The sequence below is a fragment of the Astyanax mexicanus genome, chromosome 4 (genome assembly GCF_023375975.1).
Source record: "Astyanax mexicanus isolate ESR-SI-001 chromosome 4, AstMex3_surface, whole genome shotgun sequence".
NCBI classification, from domain to species: Eukaryota; Metazoa; Chordata; class Actinopteri; order Characiformes; family Acestrorhamphidae; genus Astyanax; species Astyanax mexicanus.
The window spans coordinates 15,695,418-15,717,823 of record NC_064411.1 but is presented as its reverse complement, the minus strand read 5'-3'; the positions used below and the strand labels follow the sequence as shown (position 1 = coordinate 15,717,823).

The 22,406-nt window shown below is 39.2% G+C and overlaps 8 protein-coding genes across 11 annotated transcripts in view; 5 read left to right on the top strand and 3 right to left on the bottom strand.

The window, feature by feature from the left end:
• The window catches only part of LOC125801636 (zinc finger protein 658B-like), a 116,303-nt gene extending 100,635 nt beyond the window's left edge, over nucleotides 1-15,668 (top strand). The window contains exon 3 of the mRNA XM_049478410.1: nucleotides 12,207-15,668. Within this exon, the coding sequence (XP_049334367.1) occupies nucleotides 12,207-13,277 (1,071 nt within the window). The 3' untranslated portion in view covers nucleotides 13,278-15,668. The remainder of the gene's footprint in view (nucleotides 1-12,206) is intronic.
• Nucleotides 1-22,406, top strand: part of LOC125801241 (zinc finger protein 484-like) — a 356,394-nt gene that overhangs the window by 160,919 nt on the left and 173,069 nt on the right. The window lies entirely within an intron of this gene.
• The window catches only part of LOC125801208 (zinc finger protein 484-like), a 207,810-nt gene that overhangs the window by 71,376 nt on the left and 114,028 nt on the right, over nucleotides 1-22,406 (bottom strand). The window lies entirely within an intron of this gene.
• Nucleotides 1-22,406, top strand: part of LOC125801340 (zinc finger protein 239-like) — a 130,278-nt gene that overhangs the window by 25,887 nt on the left and 81,985 nt on the right. The window lies entirely within an intron of this gene.
• Nucleotides 1-22,406, bottom strand: part of LOC125801394 (zinc finger protein 585A-like) — a 196,469-nt gene that overhangs the window by 105,535 nt on the left and 68,528 nt on the right. The window lies entirely within an intron of this gene.
• Nucleotides 1-22,406, bottom strand: part of LOC125801308 (zinc finger protein 154-like) — a 224,299-nt gene that overhangs the window by 192,218 nt on the left and 9,675 nt on the right. The window lies entirely within an intron of this gene.
• LOC125801362 (zinc finger protein 239-like) overlaps nucleotides 10,697-22,406 on the top strand; it is a 196,717-nt gene continuing 185,007 nt past the window's right edge. The window contains exon 1 of one of the 2 annotated variants that reach the window (XM_049477967.1): nucleotides 10,697-10,783. The gene's annotated coding sequence lies outside the window, so the exon portion shown is untranslated. Of the gene's footprint in view, nucleotides 10,784-12,141; nucleotides 12,220-22,406 lie in introns of those variants that run through there. The other variant, XM_049477970.1, reaches the window with a different exon arrangement.
• Nucleotides 12,151-22,406, top strand: part of LOC125801176 (zinc finger protein 420-like) — a 33,789-nt gene continuing 23,533 nt past the window's right edge. The window contains exon 1 of the mRNA XM_049477463.1: nucleotides 12,151-12,219. The gene's annotated coding sequence lies outside the window, so the exon portion shown is untranslated. The remainder of the gene's footprint in view (nucleotides 12,220-22,406) is intronic.

Here is a 22,406-nt window from a genome sequence, read left to right as displayed (position 1 = left end):
CTACAGGGATATTTGGTTGTGTTGTGTTGCTAAAGTTATATACTCTGTTATCTTTTCCTTATTTGGTATCGTTTTGCTAAAGGGTTTTTTTTATATCTCTAAAGGTACTAAAAATATCTAATCCATTTACTTTATTGATTGTTTTATCCAGTACCAGCTATTATCGTTGTTTTACATCACCTTATGTATTTACTCATATTCATATCTATGTGATTCAATAAAAGGCTTTTATATTGCAAGATCTGCAATCTTATCTATTCTTTCAACTTAAGCATTTAGCCAAAAGCTTTTGTGCACAGCCAAACATACATTCAAGCAACCACTATATACAGTGCCTTGCAAAAGTATTCGGCCCCCCCTTGAACTTTTCAAACTTTTGCCACATTTTGGGCTTCAAACATAAATATATGATTTTTTTGTTTGTTTTTTGTGAAGAATTAACAAGTGTGTAAGAATACGGAGGAGTTTTGCCTTACTATGTTCATTGTTCATTGATTAAAGGGTTAATCTGTGTGTAACTAAATCAGCATTTCACTTAATCAGTATGTTATTCAAGCATTTAGCATGATTCATGATGATTCACATTGTGACTTTGAATGTATGTATATTGTGTCCTTGTGCTCAAAGCAAGGCCGTTTTTCTTGCAACTTAGCATGATTGATTTTTTCCAGCGGAACCATGAGTTTCTGTACATGTAATCTATAGTCTGATAAGGTTGGGGTGACCGAGTTCTCGGCTGACGTATAGGATGAATAACTGCTTATCAGTATCAGGATCCGGGGGGTGTGAGGAGCCTCCTCACACACCATTAGACTGAGGCCAGGCGAATGCCTGTTTTTATTAGACTCTCTGTCTAGGAAGAAGAGTAGAGTTGGGCGGGAGAGCCACAGGTCCTGTTCACACAGCCGAGAACTCTGGAAACCCCAACTTTTTTCACCTTTGGGTTTTCCTCTTATTTTCACCTTTTTATTTCAATTCAATTTTTCAATAATCTTTTTACTAAATTTTTGATGTATCCAAAAAAACTGTTTTGCTCAGAAGATTCTTTGAATAAAATCTGACGGAACTACAATTTTGGACTGGATCTCCTTTTCTTCTTTATGACGTATCATGCCAGATACATCATAATTCGAACAGTAGATCAATAATCTTTCAATCGTGAAGTGGAACGAAATTTATTGGATGCTATCTCATCATTTGGAGATACTCAATATGTTGAGAACATTGGTATTTAAACTGTGTGAAACTGACACCAATCAATCCATAACTCCTGCTATTTACTTACTTATAAGTAGTTTTTCTCAGTAGCTCAGTCGCTGTGAAGTGTGGAGAATAGTTTTGCAATATATTGATTATCGCTGAATCACAGTTTTGAGATATCACCGTTATCATTAATTTTCCACTTTACTGAAATATGCTGAAAAAATCTTGAAAGTGGGCCTTGAAAGTGCTTGAATTTTACATGGTAAAAGGTGTTTGAACCCTGTGTTTAAAAACCCCAGCAGCACTGCTGCACCTGATCTACATGTACCAACACAACACACACAAACACGTCACCACATTAGTGTCAATGCAGTTTTAAGAAATATTTCTCACGAAAATAAAGCTCTCTGGCGCTGGGAATTAAATATACAGGGTAAAATTTAGGCTAATCAGATATGCAGGTGAAAAAAAATAAACTACAGTTTGTGGAACTACAAAAATGGACACATCAAAAACAGGAAAACTTAAGCAGGCTGTGTGTGTATGTGTGAATATGTGTATGTATATACCTACAAATCTCAAATGTAAATTGACATAATATGGACCATTAAATGACGGTAACAACCTGACCGTTTGACACTTAGCTAATCTGCATACCAGTAGGAGAGAGCAGAGATAGACTGGCTGTGTATGAAACGGTAGGCAGCTACCACAATCCCTCATGCCTGAGCTGTTCATATGTTAACACCCACTAAATGATTAACCCTTTACAAGTATTAATATGAACTTTAGGAAAAAGAATATAAACAGAATTGCCCTTTTTTCTATTGTGAGTTAAATGAAGTCACTGCTGCCTATTCTAATAAGCTAACCGTATGACTAGCTTGACGAGTTCTGGGGACATTTTTACATGGGATGTGTCTGAAAGATCTGTGGAAAAAAAGACATTACTTAAATTAATAAAAAGTATTATTACAAACGTTACAAAAGGACTTTCTGAGCTGAAAACAAAAAAAAAGAAAATATGTTTTATAAAATTTATTGAGATATCATATATATCCTATACCCAGTTTATAGACACATTTGGGACATACCGGGGTTGGACAATGAAATTGAAACACCTGTCTACAGTCACTCAGTGTTGGATCTTAGTTTTACATGAAAATAAATCTATGCCAGTTTTTATTCTGAGCTCTGGCTCGCTTCTTTTTTTTCCCTCCTTTTTTCCTCCCTGTATCACAATCTCTTCTAGTTCCTCCCTTTACCCAAGTTTGATTTTAGGAAGTCTTTTACGTCTTCTCTGTATATGTGTTGTTTGCAGAGGCGGTCTTTGCATAGAGGCATTGCTAGGCAACTGCCGTAGGGCCCGTCCCACTGCAGCCCACTGTAGGGGCCCTTTGACTAGCTGCAAACTTTCCATAGGCCTACAGCTGGTAATTGGGGCCCTTTGGACAGTAATTCACGGATAGTGTGTTCATAAATGGTGATTCTTGTATGTTTAAAATGGAAACAAAGATAACACAATACATTACAAAGAAATACAGATTCCGTCCACACCCCCTCTCTTTCGCGTTAAAATGGAATATTCTATCCATGCCATGTGGCCATGCCGGTGAACCACAAACGCGCTGCTTGTGAAAGACGGAATTAAAGTGAAATTAAGTGTACAAGTGGGTTGTGAGCGAAGCCATGAAGCGCCACCACCCAAGTGGCTAAACTTAAAACAGATGCTCTTCCAAAAGCTTTTTTAGTGTGTCAGCACCACTGGACCAAATGTTTTGGTGGAGGAGGAGGACAAGGAGGTGCCATACTAGGGTTGTGTCATTTATGACCCAACATCGCGATGGACCATTGCGATGCCACGCCCACTTTTTTTATTTTTCCAGAAACATGCACTGACCTTCTTTAGGTCTTCTTCACCTAAAACTTTAGCAGGGATTGTACAGAAAAAGATCAAATCAGGTATATAACTTAAATGAATTAGAGTCAGGGATAAAATTAAAATACCCTACTGCTATAAATATGCCTAATTGGCATATTATTATATTATTTATTATTATTCTATTATTATTAAGATATTATTATTTATTTCTAGGTTACAGCTTGTCTTCGTTTTTTTTCTACATGTCTGTATTAATTTTAAACATTTCATGTTATTCACGCTAATAGAATAAGCCTGCTCGTTGTGCGTCGGGTGTGTTGGGCACCTTACTTTGAATAATTACTAGTTACTAACGAAGTTACCCCACTATAAAAGTAACTAGTTACCAGTAAAAGTAAGTATTGACTTACTTTAAATCATGTAAATTCTATTATTATTATAAAAATAATAAACGAAAATAAAACCAAAATGTTGACAAAAATATAATCTAACGAATTTCAAAACATAGAAACGAAAAACGTTAAAATGGTATTGATATGACATAATATAATCAAACAGTTTAGCTTCAGTAAAGGAAAGCACGCGCGGCATTGCGATAAAAAAAAAACCTGGAGCCTATCCCAGCAGGCATCGGGCAGAAGGCAGGATACACCCAGGACAGGCCGCCAATCCATCGCAGGGCAGACAGACACAGACAGACAAAAAGACACATTCACTCACACACTCACACCTGAGGGGCAATTTCAATCAAGTTCCAATTAGTCTGAACGTGCTGTCTTTGGACTGTGGGAGGAAACCGGAGAACCCGGAGGAAACCCACGCAGACACAGGGAGAACGTGCAAACTCCACACAGAGAGACCGGGTCGCCCCACCCGGGAATCAAACCCAGGCCGTTTTGCTGTGAGGCAGAAGTGCTACCCACTGTGCCACCGTGCTGCCCATTCATTTTAAATATTTTTAGTATTTTATTGATCAAACACCCCCGCCACCGATATCATCCATCGCGATGTTTCAATGTAAGCATCGTCATCTGCCAGTTAAGGAGACATCGCCCAACCCTATACACTCTCTCACACACACAAACACACACACACACACACACACACACACACACTCACTCCCCCCACATATGTTCCCTCTCATACACATGCATTATCTCTCTCTCTCTCTTATTCACACACTCACACAGGGACACTCTTCATCACTCACTCAGATGTCTCTCTCACACACTCATTCTCTCTCTTTCTGTCACACATGCATTTACACAAACTCTGCCTCCTCTCTCTCTCTCTCTCTCTCTCTCTCTCTCTCTCTCTCTCTCATATATTTTCACTCTACATGTTGATGTGATTGATAATTATTCTTTATCATTAAGTTCAGTTACAATTCTAGATAATAATTACTGATTGACTCACTCACACAAATGCTCTCAGTCACACTGCTTTACCTTTTTTTGGCATTGGGGTGTATATTTTATTTAAAGATATGTTTATTGATTGCACATATAAAAAGTACAATTAGCATTGAAAGCTTCAATTTTCTTTTTTTACTATTTTTTTTAAATAAATATTTTCCATTTTGACATACAATGGTGTTATATCTGAAACTTATTTCTCGCATATTAACGTTGATGGCCCCCTAGCTAAATTCGCCTTGAGCCCCCAAATTGCTAAGTCCGCCACTGATCACCATATAGCTAGGTAACCAAGTCTTATTGTTAAGGAAACTTCTCCTTAACTGAAACTAATTAAAACGGTAAATAAAAGAAAAACTAAAACGAACTGAAATGACAGATTGAATACCCTCATTTTTGTGTTTGTTAATTTATTTATAATTGATTTATATTAATGTGGTATATCATGATGTCACGAAATGACCCAGGCAGGGAGACGAGGAGGCGGACACAAGTGCAGGTAGGGCGATATATAAATAATTTAATAAATAAATAACAAAGAAACACTGAATGAGGAACACGAAACAAAGATACACAAATAACCATAAACCAAAACAAATCAGAGAACATAAACTAAACCAACTAGAGAAAAAGACAATAAATAAACAGGGAATATATACAATGGAAATAAACTAGAAAAATAAACACTAAGCAGGGGTATCTACAAGGAACTAACTGAAATAAACAAGAGACTAGAAACATAAAACTATAGATAAACACAGAGACTAAGGGCGCGAGGAACAGAGGCTATGAAACACAGAGAGACAAACGACAGGGGAAGGTGCAAAGACCGACAGAGACAAAGTGGCACAAGGGATCTATATAAGGAAACAAGAAACACTCTAGAATTGGAAACACCTGGGGAAGGGGCGGAGCTACAAATGAGACACAGGTGGAAATCTACTAAGACGGGAGACACAGGGGAGCACAGGTCACGTGGGGAAGACACACAGAGACACGAGACAGGGCTAAGACCTGACAGAAGCCTCCCCCTAGAGGCGCGTAAAAACGAACCCCGGGGGCTGGCGGCGGGGAGAGGCCGGGGAAAACAAGAGACGAAACCGGGGACTGAAACAGAGACAGGACAGAGGACAGAGACTGGACGGGAGACTGAACAGGAGACAGAGACTGGACGGGGAACTGGACAGGAGACAGAGACTGGACGGGGAACTGGACAGGAGACGGAGACTGGACGGGGAACTGGACAGGAGACGGAGACTGGATGGGGAACGGAGACTGGACAGGGAACTGGACGGTGGACGGAGACTGGACGGGGAACTGGACAGGGAACTGGACGGTGGACGGAGACTGGACAGGACACTGGACAGGGGACGGAGATTGAACAGGAGACTGGACGGGACTGGACATGGGAACAGGGACGAGGACATTAACAGGGACAGAAACGAACACTGTAACTGGGACGGGAACAGAGACAGAGACAGACACGGGTACAGGGACGTAAACAGAGACAGGGACCAAAACAGGGAGAGACATGGGGACCAGAAACACGGGTGGGTGCCCAGGACTGGCAAATGTCTGAGGGGAAGTCCAAGGAGCCAGCCTGGGCACAGTACTGGGGACAAAGTCAGGGGACCTCGGTGCCTGCCTGGGTACATGGGACCTGGGACGAAACACAGTTCCGGGAGCAGAAACCAGTGGGGTGGCGACTCGGGCAGCGGGGGCTGGTGCTGGCGGCGCGGCGACTCGGGCAGCGGGGGCTGGTGCTGGCGGCGCGGCGACTCGGGCAGTGGGAGCTGGTGCTGGCGGCGCGGCGACTCGGGCAGCGGGAGCTGGCACGGAGACTCGGGCAGCTGGCACTGGCACGGAGACTTGGGCAGCTGGCACTGGCACGGAGACTTGGGCAGCTGGCTCTGGCACGGAGACTTGGGCAGCTGGCTCTGGCACGGAGACTTGGGCAGCTGGCTCTGGCACGGAGACTTGGGCAGCTGGCTCTGGCACGGAGACTTGGGCAGCTGGCTCTGGCACGGAGACTTGGGCAGCTGGCTCTGGTACGGAGACTGGAACTGCTGGAGCAGACACTGAGACTAGAACAGCTGGAGCAAACACGGAGGCTTGAGCAGCTTCAGCAGACACGGAGGCTTGAGCAGCTTCAGCAGACACGGTGGCTTGAGCAGCTTCAGCAGACACGGAGGCTTGAGCAGCTTCAGCAGACACGGAGGCTTGAGCAGCTTCAGCAGACACGGAGGCTTGAGCAGCTTCAGCAGACACGGAGGCGACAGTCACGGAGCGCAGTTTCACAGCCGCCGCGGAAGTCCCAGAGTGCGCCTTTGCCGCTGGAGAGGAGAGTGTCTTGGCAGCGGGAGGAGCTAGCTTTGGAGGCGCTGGGGAAGCTAACGCCTTAGCCACCGGGGAAGCTAGCACTGGAACCGCCGGTGAGAAGAGAGCCTTGGCCGCAGGGGAACGGACGGGAGTCGGGACGGCCTCTGGAGCTGTGCGGCCGAGAGTCGGGTAGAGCACCGCCCCTGGGGGGAACGGCAACGGAGTGCGGGCTGGTGCAGGGTAGAGCTCCTCTTCATCCTCGGAGCTGCTGGGAGCGCACCCGAGAAAGTCCCACGGATCCCGCTCCTTGAGCCTCGGGTACACGTAGGCACCGAGGCTCATAGCACCAACCCGTATCGCCCCCCCAAGAAAATCCTCCCCGGAAAAGGGGTCTTCTTCCGGCTGGCGGGACCCCTTAGAACGCCTACCCCGAGGCCTGCGGCGTCCTTGAGGCCTCGAGGTGTCCTGCGCCGGGGTCCCGCAAGGAGCACGACAAATCGCCATTCTGGTGCCAGTCCAGGCAGAACCTGCTGTGTCCATGTTCGGTCGGTCTTTCTGTCACGAAATGACCCAGGCAGGGAGACGAGGAGGCGGACACAAGTGCAGGTAGGGCGATATATAAATAATTTAATAAATAAATAACAAAGAAACACTGAATGAGGAACACGAAACAAAGATACACAAATAACCATAAACCAAAACAAATCAGAGAACATAAACTAAACCAACTAGAGAAAAAGACAATAAATAAACAGGGAATATATACAATGGAAATAAACTAGAAAAATAAACACTAAGCAGGGGTATCTACAAGGAACTAACTGAAATAAACAAGAGACTAGAAACATAAAACTATAGATAAACACAGAGACTAAGGGCGCGAGGAACAGAGGCTATGAAACACAGAGAGACAAACGACAGGGGAAGGTGCAAAGACCGACAGAGACAAAGTGGCACAAGGGATCTATATAAGGAAACAAGAAACACTCTAGAATTGGAAACACCTGGGGAAGGGGCGGAGCTACAAATGAGACACAGGTGGAAATCTACTAAGACGGGAGACACAGGGGAGCACAGGTCACGTGGGGAAGACACACAGAGACACGAGACAGGGCTAAGACCTGACACATGATATATATCGTTATTGTGATATCTTTTTTTCCCATATTGACCAGCACTACTTCTAAGTAATATTAATTCATAAAATTTTTATTTTTTACCTTTTAAATCTTTATCTGATTTAAATTTGAATGTAACATGTATAAGTGAAGGGTGTTCGGTTAACTTACCAACATACACTTGTACTTATATGCAATAAAATGGCATTGTAAGATCTAGCTGCTGTTTTATTTTTTCAAATTCCTGCTACATTGATCACTTGACCAACGATGTCTAAAAACCTTTTCCTTTAGACCACTTTATAAAAGATTCCTCTTTTTTTTTTTTTACAACACAGTTAATAATTTTCCACCACATTAGCTTCAGACTAACAGTGATATGCACTCCTGAGATCAATACGTGTTGTTTTGTATATGTAAAACAAAATCCTTTAAATATAAAAAACACAAAAGAAAATTTGGTGAGAAATGTAAATTTAATTGTGTTTTACCAAGAAAAACTGCAGCTCCACATCAATGGCTTAACTGATTTGTTTACTAAATCAATATAGTGGACACGGTGGCGAATCACAGCATCGGGTTAAATCCCAACTTCATCTGCAGAGCCAGAGAGCAGCAGAAGCTCACACCAGCAGATTCAGAGCAGCAGTTCCAAGACCTGCTGCAGTTTTAGAGAAGCTAATGTTACCCACAGTTTCATCATCTCGATATCTATGTTGTATATGCTGGAGAGTGAGTGAACTCTGACCCGACTCTTTCCTTTTTTTTATGTTCTAGAAATTAGATAATATTACTTTTTTCCAGACGAGGGACCTGGGTTAAAAAAGCACTGGGAACATTAGCTAGCTAGATAGCATTAGATACTTGGGTTAAAAAAAAGCACTGGGAACATTTGCTAGTGTTGTAAAAAGAAAATGGAAGATGGGTTACCCCCATCCACCATCCGGGGTACAACTCCCCTACGTGTTCGTTTTGATGGAGAGAGTCGCAGACAGGTGGAGTGGAGTTGAAAGCAAATCAAGTATTTATTACAAAGTACTGAATTCAGGAGAACCAGTACATACAAGACAGTTAACAGCCATCAAAAAGTTCTGACCCCCCTCTGATCTGACTCCATGTTTATACCCCAAATGACGTGAAACCTGATGAGGCGTTGCTAAAATCATCTCATGTTAGTATGCATAATTTCACGTGTTAGTAATCCGTTTCACGTGTCTGACCGGACCAACAGTGTTTAGCCTTGACTGTGTGCAGTCAGACAGTGTGGCATTGTTTCAGGAATTGACTGTGTGCAGTCAGACAGTGTGGCATTGTTTCAGGAATTGGACAGTGCCGCCCTCCCCATGTGCGCGCGTCCTCCTCCCGCTTTGGTAGGTGAAGGACTTTACACGCACAGAGAGAAAGGCCGCCCTGTTCATCCCGAAGTCTCCTTTGTATCAATTCAGTTCGTACAGAGTGCACCAGTCGATGATTGATGGCCGTTAGTTAGGGTCATACAGCGACTGAGATGCCTTAAGCGTGAGCTAAACAAGTCACACAACAGACTTCATATGTTATATGCTAATATGTCAGTAACACGTGGTTAGTACGCCATACAGTAGATCCTATGTGTTAGTTAAATGCCTTATGTATCATTTGGGTTAATTTGCCATATAATAGAGTCTGTGTTAGTTACATGCCTTATGTATCATGTGGGTTAGTTTGTCATATAATAGAGTCTGTGTTAGTTACATGCCTGATCAAGCAATGTTTAACTATATGTGTAAAGAATATATATTGTGATTACTGTTTAATCTTCTATATAAATGTGTATAAAATACAATGTGAGTATTGGTTAATCTTCTATATAAATGCATATAAAATACAAGGTTTCACACAATGATTATGTAATTATAGATGCTAAAGTTAAGTAATCATAATTGAAATAAACGGTTACTCTTCACTAGCTAGATAACATTAGATACTGGTTAAAAAGCACTGGGAACATTGGCTAGCTAGATAACATTAGTTACTTGGTTTAAAAAAAAGCACTGGTAACATTGGCTAATTAAATAACATTAGATACTTGGGTTAAAAAGCACTGGTAAGATTGGCTAGCTAGATAACATTAGTTACTTGGGTTAAAAAAACACTGGGAACATTGGCTAGCTAGATAACAATAGATACTTGTGTAGGACCCTTAAAAATATCCTGTGTATTTGTATTTGTATTATTTCTTTGTTTTTCGTTGTAAGTGTAAACGAACTCCATTTCCCAGGAGCCTTTTCTGTTTCGCGGGTTTTTCCTGCTGATTTCCTGTTCAGCTCAGCCAATCATACGAGTGAAAAGCTCGACAGACATTTTTCTATCCAATCCGCGCCGAGTAGGGGCGGGACTAAGAGGGAGAGTGTGAGTGTCTGTGGGTGTGTGTTGGAGGAGAAGGAGAGAGAAAGTGAGGAGAGAAGTTGTGTTTAGACTCTCCGGAGCGCTTTTATTTACTTGTTATCCGCTCTATAACACAGTTACAGTGCTATTGTACTGTATAGTGCTCTAAACCGCAGCGTTCAGTTCAGTTTTACTGCGGAACCTCTGAAGAGGCAGTTCAGCCGGACTGTGGAGTAAAGGCGCTTCTCCGCGGACTGAGAGCTGCTGCTGCTGAGTTTCCTCGCGCCTGTCTGCAGCAGCTCGGCCGGACCTCGCGTGTGAGTTGAACACGGAGGGTGTTCTGAACTTCCCGGCGCTCGTGCACTGCGTCGTCTCCCGCTGTGAGTGCTGGGGACTGCTGCGTTCTGACCGGGAGCACCGGGAACCGGGAGTCTGTTGTCATGGCTACTGAGGACGCCATCTCCGCGAGCTCTGTGTGAACCGTGAGTAACGAATCAACTGACTCGGTTGACTCATTCGATTCACTTTCGCTTTCGCTGACTGAGTGGAGTTATAAGTGCACCAACGTACTGGGCCCCAACAAAATTGATGGTGTGTTTTCTCAGTTCAGTGTTTCATACTAATTGTTTAAACCAAGGGTTGTTTTATTTGGGTATGTTATTTTACTTTGTTTTTATTAACAAGAGTTTAAACAAATATGAGGGAAATAAAATGAGATTAACTACTTACATAAATGCATTAAACATTGGGGTCAATTTGACCCCTTTCAAACATAATAGGCGGATTAAGTGACTCAAGCAACCAGGGGTGTTTGTTTTATTTCCACGCAGAACCTGATATAATCTGGCCCAAATAGTCTCAACATCAGTAACTTCTTCCTTTAATGTGTACAAAAATTCTGTCTAAATTGGCTACTATTTTGTAGTAAAATGAGAATGCTTGCTGGACGCATTTGAACAAGTTTATACCATCCTATTAACAAAAACTCAAACAAATGCTTTGTATTTTATAATTACTAGTTTAAAATTTTTATTTGCATATGAATTTTCAAATGCTTTTACAAGTGTGAAGTACCCTTCTATACAGAAATCAGGATGGTCCATTGTGATGTCAGAGTGATTTTACAGGGAGGAGCTGTGAATGATCTTAATTTATGGACACTGTATTATGAACAGTAACAGTAACACTACCGCATTAATAATCAGCATCTTACATGCAGATAACTGATGGTGATTATTTAACAGCTCATGAGTGCTTGTTTCCCTCTGCTCCGCTCCTAAACTGCAGCTAAAGTGGTAAAAGTTAAATTTACCTAAAATAATACAAATATATCTCCTCTTCTAATAAACTTTAATCTCAAAGCGAACTTTTTTATTTTTTTAAGAGTGGCCCTAAAACGCTGTGGTACATGTGCAAACATATTTAAACATTCTCATTGGGGATGTAATCGGGTACAGGTGTTTACAAGGCTGTTATTCTTCTTTGTATCGGATTATTTATAGGATTATCCACCACATCCGATTGGATAAAAATATTCGAAATGGCCTCAATCGGACTATTCTATTCTATTATTCTATTCAGTCCTTATAAAGGCACTAAACAGGTGTCAGACTGATTATTATGAGTGACAAAAGGTGGCCTCCTTCTAGTGGCTGGAGGACCACCAGCACCCCCTTACACTGTGGACTTTGACTGGGATAAAAGTACAGAAGCTTTTATGGTAAATGAAGATGTCCCAGTAGTTTTATCAGTATAGTGTAACTGATTTAGGCAGTTCTCTTCAGTTAATTGACCTGCTTTTATTGTAATATACAACTGCATGTTTCTTTGTGTTTTCCAGAAATGAAATTATTCTCCTGAAATTCATCACCAACAACCAGGATATTTAACTAAGAGCAGTGTTAAACTGCTGAAAGAGGTGAAGCAGAAGCCGTCCTGAAGAATCTCCAGAACACACAGAAATTGTTTGCTACGTTTAACAGACAAATGAAGCCAAGTCCCGACATGGAGAAACATCAGCACTCTGTCAAGAGTTTTACTAAACAGAGTGATCTCAAAAAACACCAGCACATTCACACAGGAGAGAAACCGTATCACTGCTCAGACTGTGGGAAAAGTTTTAATCAACAGAGTCATCTCAAAAAACACCAGCCCATTCACACAGGAGAGAAACCGTATCACTGCTCAGACTGTGGGAAGAGTTTTAATCAACAGAGTCATCTCAAAAAACACCAGCACATTCACACAGGAGAGAAACCGTATCACTGCTCAGACTGTGGGAAAAGTTTTAATCAACAGAGTCATCTCAAAAAACACCAGCCCATTCACACAGGAGAGAAACCGTATCACTGCTCAGACTGTGGGAAGAGTTTTAATCAACAGAGTCATCTCAAAAAACACCAGCACATTCACACAGGAGAGAAACCGTATCACTGTTTAGACTGTGGAAGGAGATTTACTGCACAGAGTACTCTCAAAATTCACCAGCGCATTCACACAGGAGAGAAACCATATCACTGCTCAGACTGTGGAAAGAGTTTTAATCAACAGAGTCATCTCAAACTGCATCAGCGCATTCACACAGGAGAGAAACCGTATCACTGCTCAGACTGTGGGAAGAGTTTTACTGAACAGAGTGCTCTCAAAAAACACCAGCGCATTCACACCGGAGAGAAACCATATTACTGCTCAGACTGTGGGAAGAGTTTTACTGAACAGAGTAATCTCAAAAAACACCAGCGCATTCACACAGGAGAGAAACCGTATCACTGCTCAGACTGTGGAAAGAGTTTTACTCAACAGAGTAATCTCCAAAATCACCAGCGCATTCACACAGGAGAGAAAACTCCATCTCAAATCAGTTTAAAGGCAATTAAAAGCACCAATTGTAAGTCTTTCAGACAGAACACCTTATCCTACACAAATGTTTCACTTTGTCACTTGGGACACGTTCCACCAGAAACAAACATGAGCTGAATTTAACAATGGATTTTACAGGTTCAGCAAAATGAATCTTACCCAGGGATGTTTATTGAATTCCATGTTAAGTTTTCTTATATGTTCGATATTCCAGAACATTCTTCGTGAGACAGAGCTCAGTTTTAGGGTAGTTACAATTACTGAAGAATGGAAAAAAACTTAGTCTTTAAAATTTAGATGTGATTGTTAGAGTAGGATTCTTAGCTGACAACTAAACGTTTAGGACCAAATCTTCAGAGCTTATGATTTGAATGCTTTTAATCTCCTTTCTAGTTTATGCAGATTAGATTATTTCTATTCATTTCTAGTATCTCTGTTTTCACTCTGTGGAATCTGTCCTCAGTTCCCCAGGCTTAGCATAGCGTAGCTTAATGCTATTAACTGCTAGGCCCATCTGTATGAAAGAAGAAGTGAAAACACCAGCTGAGGAACTCCAGAGAGTGCTCCCAAAAGTGAGACCGGAGGAGAATCCAGACCCCACAGAGAGGCCAACAAAATCCTTGTTCTCATTTGTCTATGGTTCAGTCAGTCTGATTAAAAATCTGTTATCTGTTAGGGATATTTGGTTGTGTTGTTTTACTCAAGTTTCACACTCTTTTTCTTATTAGATATCATATGTTGCTTAAGGTTTTTTAGTCTCCAAAGTTACTAAGAATATCCAATTTATTTAGTTTGATTGTTTTTATCCAGTACCAAATATTATCTTTGTATTGCTTTACCTCTATATTTACTCATATGTCTGTGTGTTTCAATAGAAAAGACTTTTATATTGAAATATCCACTCAAGAAATGGTTGATAACCTCTGTGACCTGATGGATCTTCAGAACCTCTTATGTTATTATTTTGTAAGTACTAACAGGCAGCCAAATGAGAATTCCAAAAATGTAGTTACCCTCAGCATACCAAGTTACAGAGCTTTTAGCAGATGCTCCCAACAGGGTTACAATGCTAGTAAGTCAGTAATCTATATTTATATAGCACTTTTCCAGAGCAACTTGTGTGTTACCGATTACAATAAATATATAAAAATAGATAAAACTGTCATGCCTGACTTTGTCAATCTGCCTGCTCCTGAAGCCTCTCTGCCTAAAGACTCAGTTTCCCAGCAGCCTCAGAACTACAGGTCCTTCTCAAAAAATTCGCATATTGTGATAAAGTTCATTCTTTTCCATAATGAAATGATAAAAAATAGAATATCATGAAAAGGTTCTCTAAACAAACCTAATTATCTGAATCAACGAATTACCTCTAAACACCTGCAAAAGATTCCTGAGGCTTTTAAAAACTCCCATCCTGGTTCATTCCTCAAAACCGCAATCATGGGTAAGACTGCCGACCTGACTGCTGTCCAGAAGGTCATCATTGACACCTCAAGCAGGGTAAGACACAGAAAGACATTTCTGAACTAATAGGCTGTTCCCAGAGTGCTGTATCAAGGCGCCTCAGTGGGAAGGAAAAAGTGTGGCAGAAAACGCTGCACAACGAGAAGAGGTGACCGGACCCTGAGGAAGATTGTGGAGAAGGGCTGATTTCAGACCTTGGGGGACTTGCGGAAGCAGTGGACTGAGTCTGGAGTAGAAACATCTAGAGCCACTGTGCACAGGCGTGTGCAGGAAATGGGCTACAGGTGTCGCATTCCCCAGGTCAAGCCACTTTTGAACCAGAAGCAGCGGCAGAAGCGCCTGACCTGGGCTGGAGTCTGGAGGAAGACTGGGGAGAAGGAAATGCCAAAATGCCTGAAGTCCAGTGTCAAGTACCCACAGTCAGTGATGGTCTGGGGTGCCATGTCAGCTGCTGGTGTTGGTCCATTGTGTTTTATCAAGGGCGGGATCAATGCGGCTAGCTATCAGGAGATTTTGGAGCACTTGCACATGCTTCCATCTGCTGAAAAGCTTTATGGAGATGAAGATTTAATTTTTCAGCAGGACCTGGCACCTGCTCACAGTGCCTAAACCACTGGTAAATGGTTAACTGACCATGGTATTACTGTGCTCAATTGGCCTGCCAGCTCTCCTGACCTGAACCCAATAGAGAATCTGTGGAATATTGTGAAGAGAAAGCTGAGATATGCAAGACCCAACACGCTGGATGAGCTTAAGGCCGCTATCGAAGCATCCTGGGCCTCCAGAACACCTCAGCAGTGCCACAGGCTGATTGCCTCCATGCCACGCCGCACTGAAGCAGTCAATTCTGCAAAAGGATTCCCGACCAAGTTTTAAGTGCATAACTGAACATAATTATTTGAAGGTTGACTCTTTTTGTATTAAAAACACTTTTCTTTTATTGGTCGGATAAAATATGCAATTTTTTTTTAGATAGGGATTTTTGTTTTTTCTTTACTTTTTTGCCAAAACCATCAATATTAAAACAATAAAAGGCTTGAACTACTTCAGTTGTGTGTAATGAATCTAAAAATACACACTGCACACTCCACACACTGAACACACCACACACACATGCCTGGAATACCATACCAATTGCCTTGCAACACCTTAACAACCACCTGACATAGCATAGAAATCAACTTGCAACACCTCTGAAACCAACTAGGATATGATCGTTTAAATTTGTACAAATTGTCGATTTAACACTTTAATTCTGACAGAATGATTTTGACAGAACAGAACAATCACATTTGAACTTTGTTTGTTACTTTTCAGGATGTAGTGTTTTCACTTCTGTAACCTGTTGTCCCTTAGCTGTAACTGACAGGTCCACTGGCAGCCTTTTAATTAGCTCATCAGCCTCTTCAGGTAAGAGCCCTGGGGGTACACTCAGCTCCTCCAGATCTATTGTTAGAAGGAGAACATTGCCATCATCAGACTCTGTCACTCCAACAACTGTGATGCTTCTTCTTTCATGTTCCTCTTCAGTTTCCTGTAGTATATTCATTTAAGAAGTTTGAACATTAGAAATGGCGGGTATGTACTGGACACACATACAGTAAAAGGCACAATTTTTACATTTACTCACGTTACTGTAATTGAGTAGATTTTGAGTAATTTGTAATTTTTTAAGTAGATTTACTTTTACTTAATTACATTTTGACACAAGTAATTTACTTCGCTACATTGAAAAACTCCTCTTTACTGAGTAAAAAAAATAAAATGCTGGGAAAAAAACTGTCTGAACTATTAAAAAAAAGTGATTCAATTAAATTAAAATAGCCGAATTAATTTTATGAGTTTAGGCTTGAAACCTAGAATGGTTCTTAAAGAATGAGCCAAACTCGCACGCAGCTAAATGTGGGTAATCTAGGTTCAAAAAGTAAAAATCCATCCCAGGATTTCGCTCCCCTTGCCTGGCTGGCTCTGGAGCTAACTTAGTTCAGCCTAATCCATGGGATGGAGTTTTAATTTCTGGATCTGGATTACCCACGTTTAGCTGCATGTGAGTTTGGCTCATTCTCTAAGAACCATTCTAGGTTTCAAGCTGGCTAGGACAGCGTTGAGAGTAGGTAACACTGGCATTAAAAAGCTTCTACTTTATTGTCTTAACGTGCCCTGGCCCACCCGCGGGCCAGAAAAATGTCAAATAATACCTGGCTGTGTTTATGAATAATTATAGGCTCAACACACAATATGCAATATATTAAAGCTTAGAATCTCTGCTTTTCCGTTATCTAGCAGATTTAGCTGTATTTCCTTTTAGAAAATTTAGGGCAAAATATGCCTATTTATTAAAATATTACTTATAATTTGCATATTTGATTTTTACGTACATCCATATTTGATTCAATGTGGACATGTTATACATCATTCCAAATGCCGGACTCTCAGGATTATGGAACAGCACACCTTTTCACTGTACAGTTCCTTAATAAGAGCCTAAGAGTGTTAGACTGTTTTATACAGTTCTACAGCAGCTTGTGTAATTAATCCCCCTGGGTAACTAGAGCTCACTAATCACACGCACACAGCCCCCACCAGCGCTTACCGCTCCCTGCTGCTTCAAAATCGCTCCAAATAAGCAAATCCATCAGTCCATTCTACAGTAATCCTCATTTTTGTCAAAGCAGTGCTTATAATATCGAATTTAACGCTTTAGGTTTTGCTGGATTTACAGCATACTAATTCACATGCGCAGAATCAACAGTCTTCTCTGAAGAAAGACATGTGAATCAGGTGCAGCGTTAAGTGGAGACAGAGGTGGGGTGGGGTCTGTAACCCAACACTGTCACAAAGCAGATATATAGAATACAGAAACACATTTGGCTATATAGTAGAATGCCAATAATTTCGGCTAATAGAACAGTGTCCAAAAACATTTGGCTAAAGAGTGAAATGAAAGTTAGGATAATAGAGCAGTTTTAAACCCATCAGAAGTGATTCAAGATGGCTGCATTCATCCCCAACACATGAAACCCCAAGGAAAATATAAGGTACGTTGTAGAATATCACCCAAACACATTACCACAATGCAACTACACAAACCTCCATTATCAATTGAAAAGTATCACAAGAAGATGTGTGACATTTCTAGAGCTCAATAGTCAAGTAAAAACCATCTGAAAGCTTGATAAAATATATGGCCTCAGGTTGCATCGTGCAGTCAGTAAGTACAAGTCAGCTCGTCCAATTATTTATAAGTGATTTTATTGTTTTCAGTATTGTTTGCTTGCTTGCTACAATGTGTTACACAAAAAATGTTTGTGTTAACGCAATTTTTGTTTCAGAAATTGTATAAATATATTGCACATACCACAATTCAACTCCTTCTAAACATTAACTTGTTCCTTGATCCAAGATTAAAGAATAACTACAAGTGCAGAAAACATGCAAGAATCAAAATGAAACATGCACACACAAGGAATGTGGTATTGTTTTATATTCATATTTTATATTATATTAAAAGTTCAGTGAATACAATGTGTCACATTAAATTGGAATGTTTAAAACATTCAAATTAAACAACATTTACTAAAAATTACAAAAAATCAAAATGTAACCGGTCTCATTACTGCATCTTGCAGATGAAGAGGCCTCATTAGAACCATGCAACGAAAGTGCAGCAGGGTCAGAGCCATCCACTGTGAACAAGAGAAAGATCTCTGAGCAAGCTTCTTCATGCCCAGTTCACCAAAGAATGCCACTAAAAATAAATCAGTGTTTCGATTAAATATATAGATATTTTGGATTGCATTAAATGAATGGTCTATCAATTTTATTTTCAGAGTTTAGTATTTGTTATTTAAATTGTTATTTTTTAATACATATAATACACATTGGAAGCAAATCATTTTATTGTTCTCATATTTGCATTTGAATGTAGTGCTTTTAATGTTTAATGTATCTTGTAGTTATCTTGCTCCATGTTTTACATTAATTACACTGTGGATTACACTATACTACACTCAAATAAACTAAAACGAAAGTTTGACTATAGAATAAATAGTGTAAATCGCTGGACAATCATTTGTCAGGACAATTTGGAATTGTTTGTTGCCTTTCTTGTGGGGAAAAAGGGATTAAATACCCATTCAGTTATTCTGAAGTCTAGTATTTTTATTAGTAAGAACTCCAGTTACAGATTTATTCACTATAATTCTACCTAGTGCCATATTTTTTTTATTTAATTTTGGGTATGTATAGTTCAGGTTTTAGTGTTAATAATATTTTTCCTATTTATAACTGGGGTTTTACCAATTACAATTTCCTTCAAAAAATCTGCAAATTCAATTGCTACTAGTAATAATGTAATTGTAGATAAAAGAGAATCTATTTCAATGTAAATCATTAGCCTTGTTATTATTATTATTATATTTACGAAATTTTGGAATTTAGATTGGTAAATTGTATTTTACACTAATGATAATAAATTAAAAATATATTAAAATAAGATCAAAGTAAAAATATATTTTTATTAGTAGAAATTGTAATTCAAAGTCATTGTATATATCTGTAACTGGAGTTTTTCCAGTAAAAAAAAAAAGTAAAATCCAATGTAAATCAATGGTAAGTCAGAACTACATTGAGGATATGAGGTAATATCTGAAACCAGAGTTGTATAGCTGGTGTGGCTTTAGGCTAAAACGGCTTTACATGTCTATGTTGTATTTTTACATTTGCAAGCGGTTGTATGAAAAATGGATTTAAATGGGAAAACAGTAAAAACTCCAGTTACAGTTATCTAATATTATTTAATATGTTTTATTAGTACAAATCAATCCAATCCATCTCAACCCATATTAATTATAAATTCTGATTATACAAATGTTTATTCATCTGATATCAAATATCTCTAAAATTATTTTTCACTAGAAAAAAAGTGTATTTTTTATATGGAGAAATAAAATATAGATATCTACACGGAGTTGTCTGATTTACATTAAACTTCCCTTGTCTATAATCACTTTTTTACTAGTAAAATTCCACACTTCTGTAAGGGATTTCTAAATAATACAAATGCTAATTTAAGGTATTGAATAGAATTTTCAGTAGTAAAAATGAGAATTATGTAAGTGAGATTTCATGTAAATCAATGGAAAATATTACTATTAAAAACAACATTAATGATCCTGCTAACAAGACTAGTCAAAATGAGTTTATAGATCTGTTTTATACCTGAATTATAATGAAGAGATTATGATTGTGGCTATGCATTTATGTTTTTTTTAGATGGAACAAAACTTTGGAAGAGCTTCGCCCTACCAGAGAGGATGTTGCATTCACCTAAAATGTGTTGCGAAAGTGACCCAAACACCTGCAGTATCCTTCACTTTCGAAGACACGGTGTCAGCTGATCTCACAACTAATCCCCTCTGTGCACTGAGGGATGAGTCGTCAGTGTTTACTTTATACCTGACAGAGGGAAAAGTGACCCTGGATCAGACCTATATGTTTAAAAATCATATAGATTAAAAATGAGAAAGCATACATAAATGCCAACACTGACATTTACAGGACATGCAACATGCATGTAAGACAAAAAATTGTGGAAAAGGCAGCAAACATAGTCTGTCCATCAAGCATTGAGACAAAGCTTCTCAGATCAGATCTGCAAAAGGCTTTGTGACTGTGCAGGAGCAAATAACATCAGTGAGTGTTTTAATAGCTGGGTAAACATTGCTTCATGAAAAAGGACTTCATACTAGCCATTGTAACTGGGGGTAAAAATTTATGAACTTGTTTTTAATATGTCTTAAAACAATTAAGTATTAAAGTAATTAATAAGTACTGCAATGCGAGCAGAAATCAACTTAGAAACAACTAGTAAGAAGTGTAATTTGTTGGTATTACTTATTAATTTAATTAATTGTTAATGGGGACCTGCAGATACTAAGTGGTGATAATCAGAAAATGATTGCTAGCAAACTATACTTTAAACTGACAGACAACCTCAACAACTAACAATAACCTGTCTTACTGAGATGTTCTTAGAAAATATTTTATTTCAGTGTGGAATGTTTTAGCTAGCTAGGTTAGCTAATGTCTAATTTATTTAAAAGTGGAACGATCTAGCTAGCTAGGTTAGCTAATGTTTACTTCATTTCAAACTGTAAAGATTTAGATAGCTAGGTTAACTAATGTTAAATACTTTATTTCAGTGTGGAATTGTTTAGCTAGCTAGGTTAGCTAATGTTAACTACTCTATTTCAGTGTGGAATGATTTAGTTAGCTAGGTTAGCTAATGTTTAATTTATTTGAAAGTGGAACGATCTAGCTAGCTAGGTTAGCTAATATTAACTATATTTCAGTGTGGAATGTTTCAGCTAGCTAGGTAAGCTAATGTTAACTACTTTATTTAAGTGTGTAAGCTAGGCTAGCTAATGTTTAATTTATTTGAAAGTGGAAAGATCTAGCTAGCTAAGTTAGCTAATGTTAACTATATTTCAGTGTGGAATGTTTCAGCTAGCTAAATTAGCCATTTTTTACTTCATTTCAAAGTGGAAAGATTTAGCTAGTTAGGTTAGCTTATTTTAACTACTGTATTTAAGTGTGTAATTATTTAGCTAGCTAGGATAGCTAATATTAACTACTTTATTTTAGTGTGGAATGTTTTAGTTAGCTAGGTTAGCTAATGTTAACTACTTTATTTCAGTGTGGGATGTTTTAGCTAGCTAGGTTAGCTAATGTTAACTACTTTATTTCAGTGTGGAATGTTTTAGCTAGCTAGGTTAGCTAATGTTAACTACTTTATTTTGGTGTGGAATGTTTTAGCTAGCTACTTTAGGTCATTTTAATGAAATTAGGTGTGGGCGTGGGCGTGACCACCACCCAGCCCCTGAAATGCACTTTCAAGCTCTTTTTTACACTTTTACGCTTCTGAAGATTTATAAGAGTTTTTAAATCCATAGTGTGTTTTGCAATTTTACAAACGGTAACAGACATGACAACAGCTAGCAAGTGTAAATGATGAGAGCAGTATAGATATTAATATTAATTAAACGGTTATATCTAAATTGTCTTGTATTTTTGATTGACTTTTAGTTATCGCAGATAACTCCTCCTCTAAATCCTAGTTTATAGCGCTGATATAAAAATATTTGTGCACATCAATTTTAGGTTGAGTCAACATTTTATATGGTTTATATTGTTTGTACTAAACTTTATTTGTATTAAACATGTACATATTCGTATTTTATCATACCTTGCACTGACATTCTGGTGTATAAAGGGGAATTTAAACAAAAATAATAAATTATATTTTATTTGAAGGGAGTTTGTCTAAAAGCATTGTGAGTGTAGCGCTTGAGAGTGCATTTCCGGGGCTTGACATTGCATGTGCACTGTGAAGCCCCTGTTGCACACAGACCCCTCTCAGCAAGGTTAGCTAATGTTTGGTAATGTCAACTACATTTCAGTGTGGAATGATTTAGCTAGCCAGGTAAGCTAAAGTCAACCACTTTATTTCAGAGTTGATTGATTTAGCTAGCTAGGTTAGTTAATGTTAACTACTTTATTTCAGTGTGGAATGTTTTATCTAGCTACGTTAGCTAATGTTAACTACATTATTTCAGTGTGTAATGTTTTATCTAGCTAGGTTAGCTAATGTTTACTTTATTTCAGAGTGAAAAGATTTAGCTAGCTACGTTAGCTAATGTTAACTACTTTATTTCAGTGTGGAATGTTTAAGCTTGCTAGGCTAGCTAATGTTAACTACTTTATTTCAGAGTGAAAAAATTT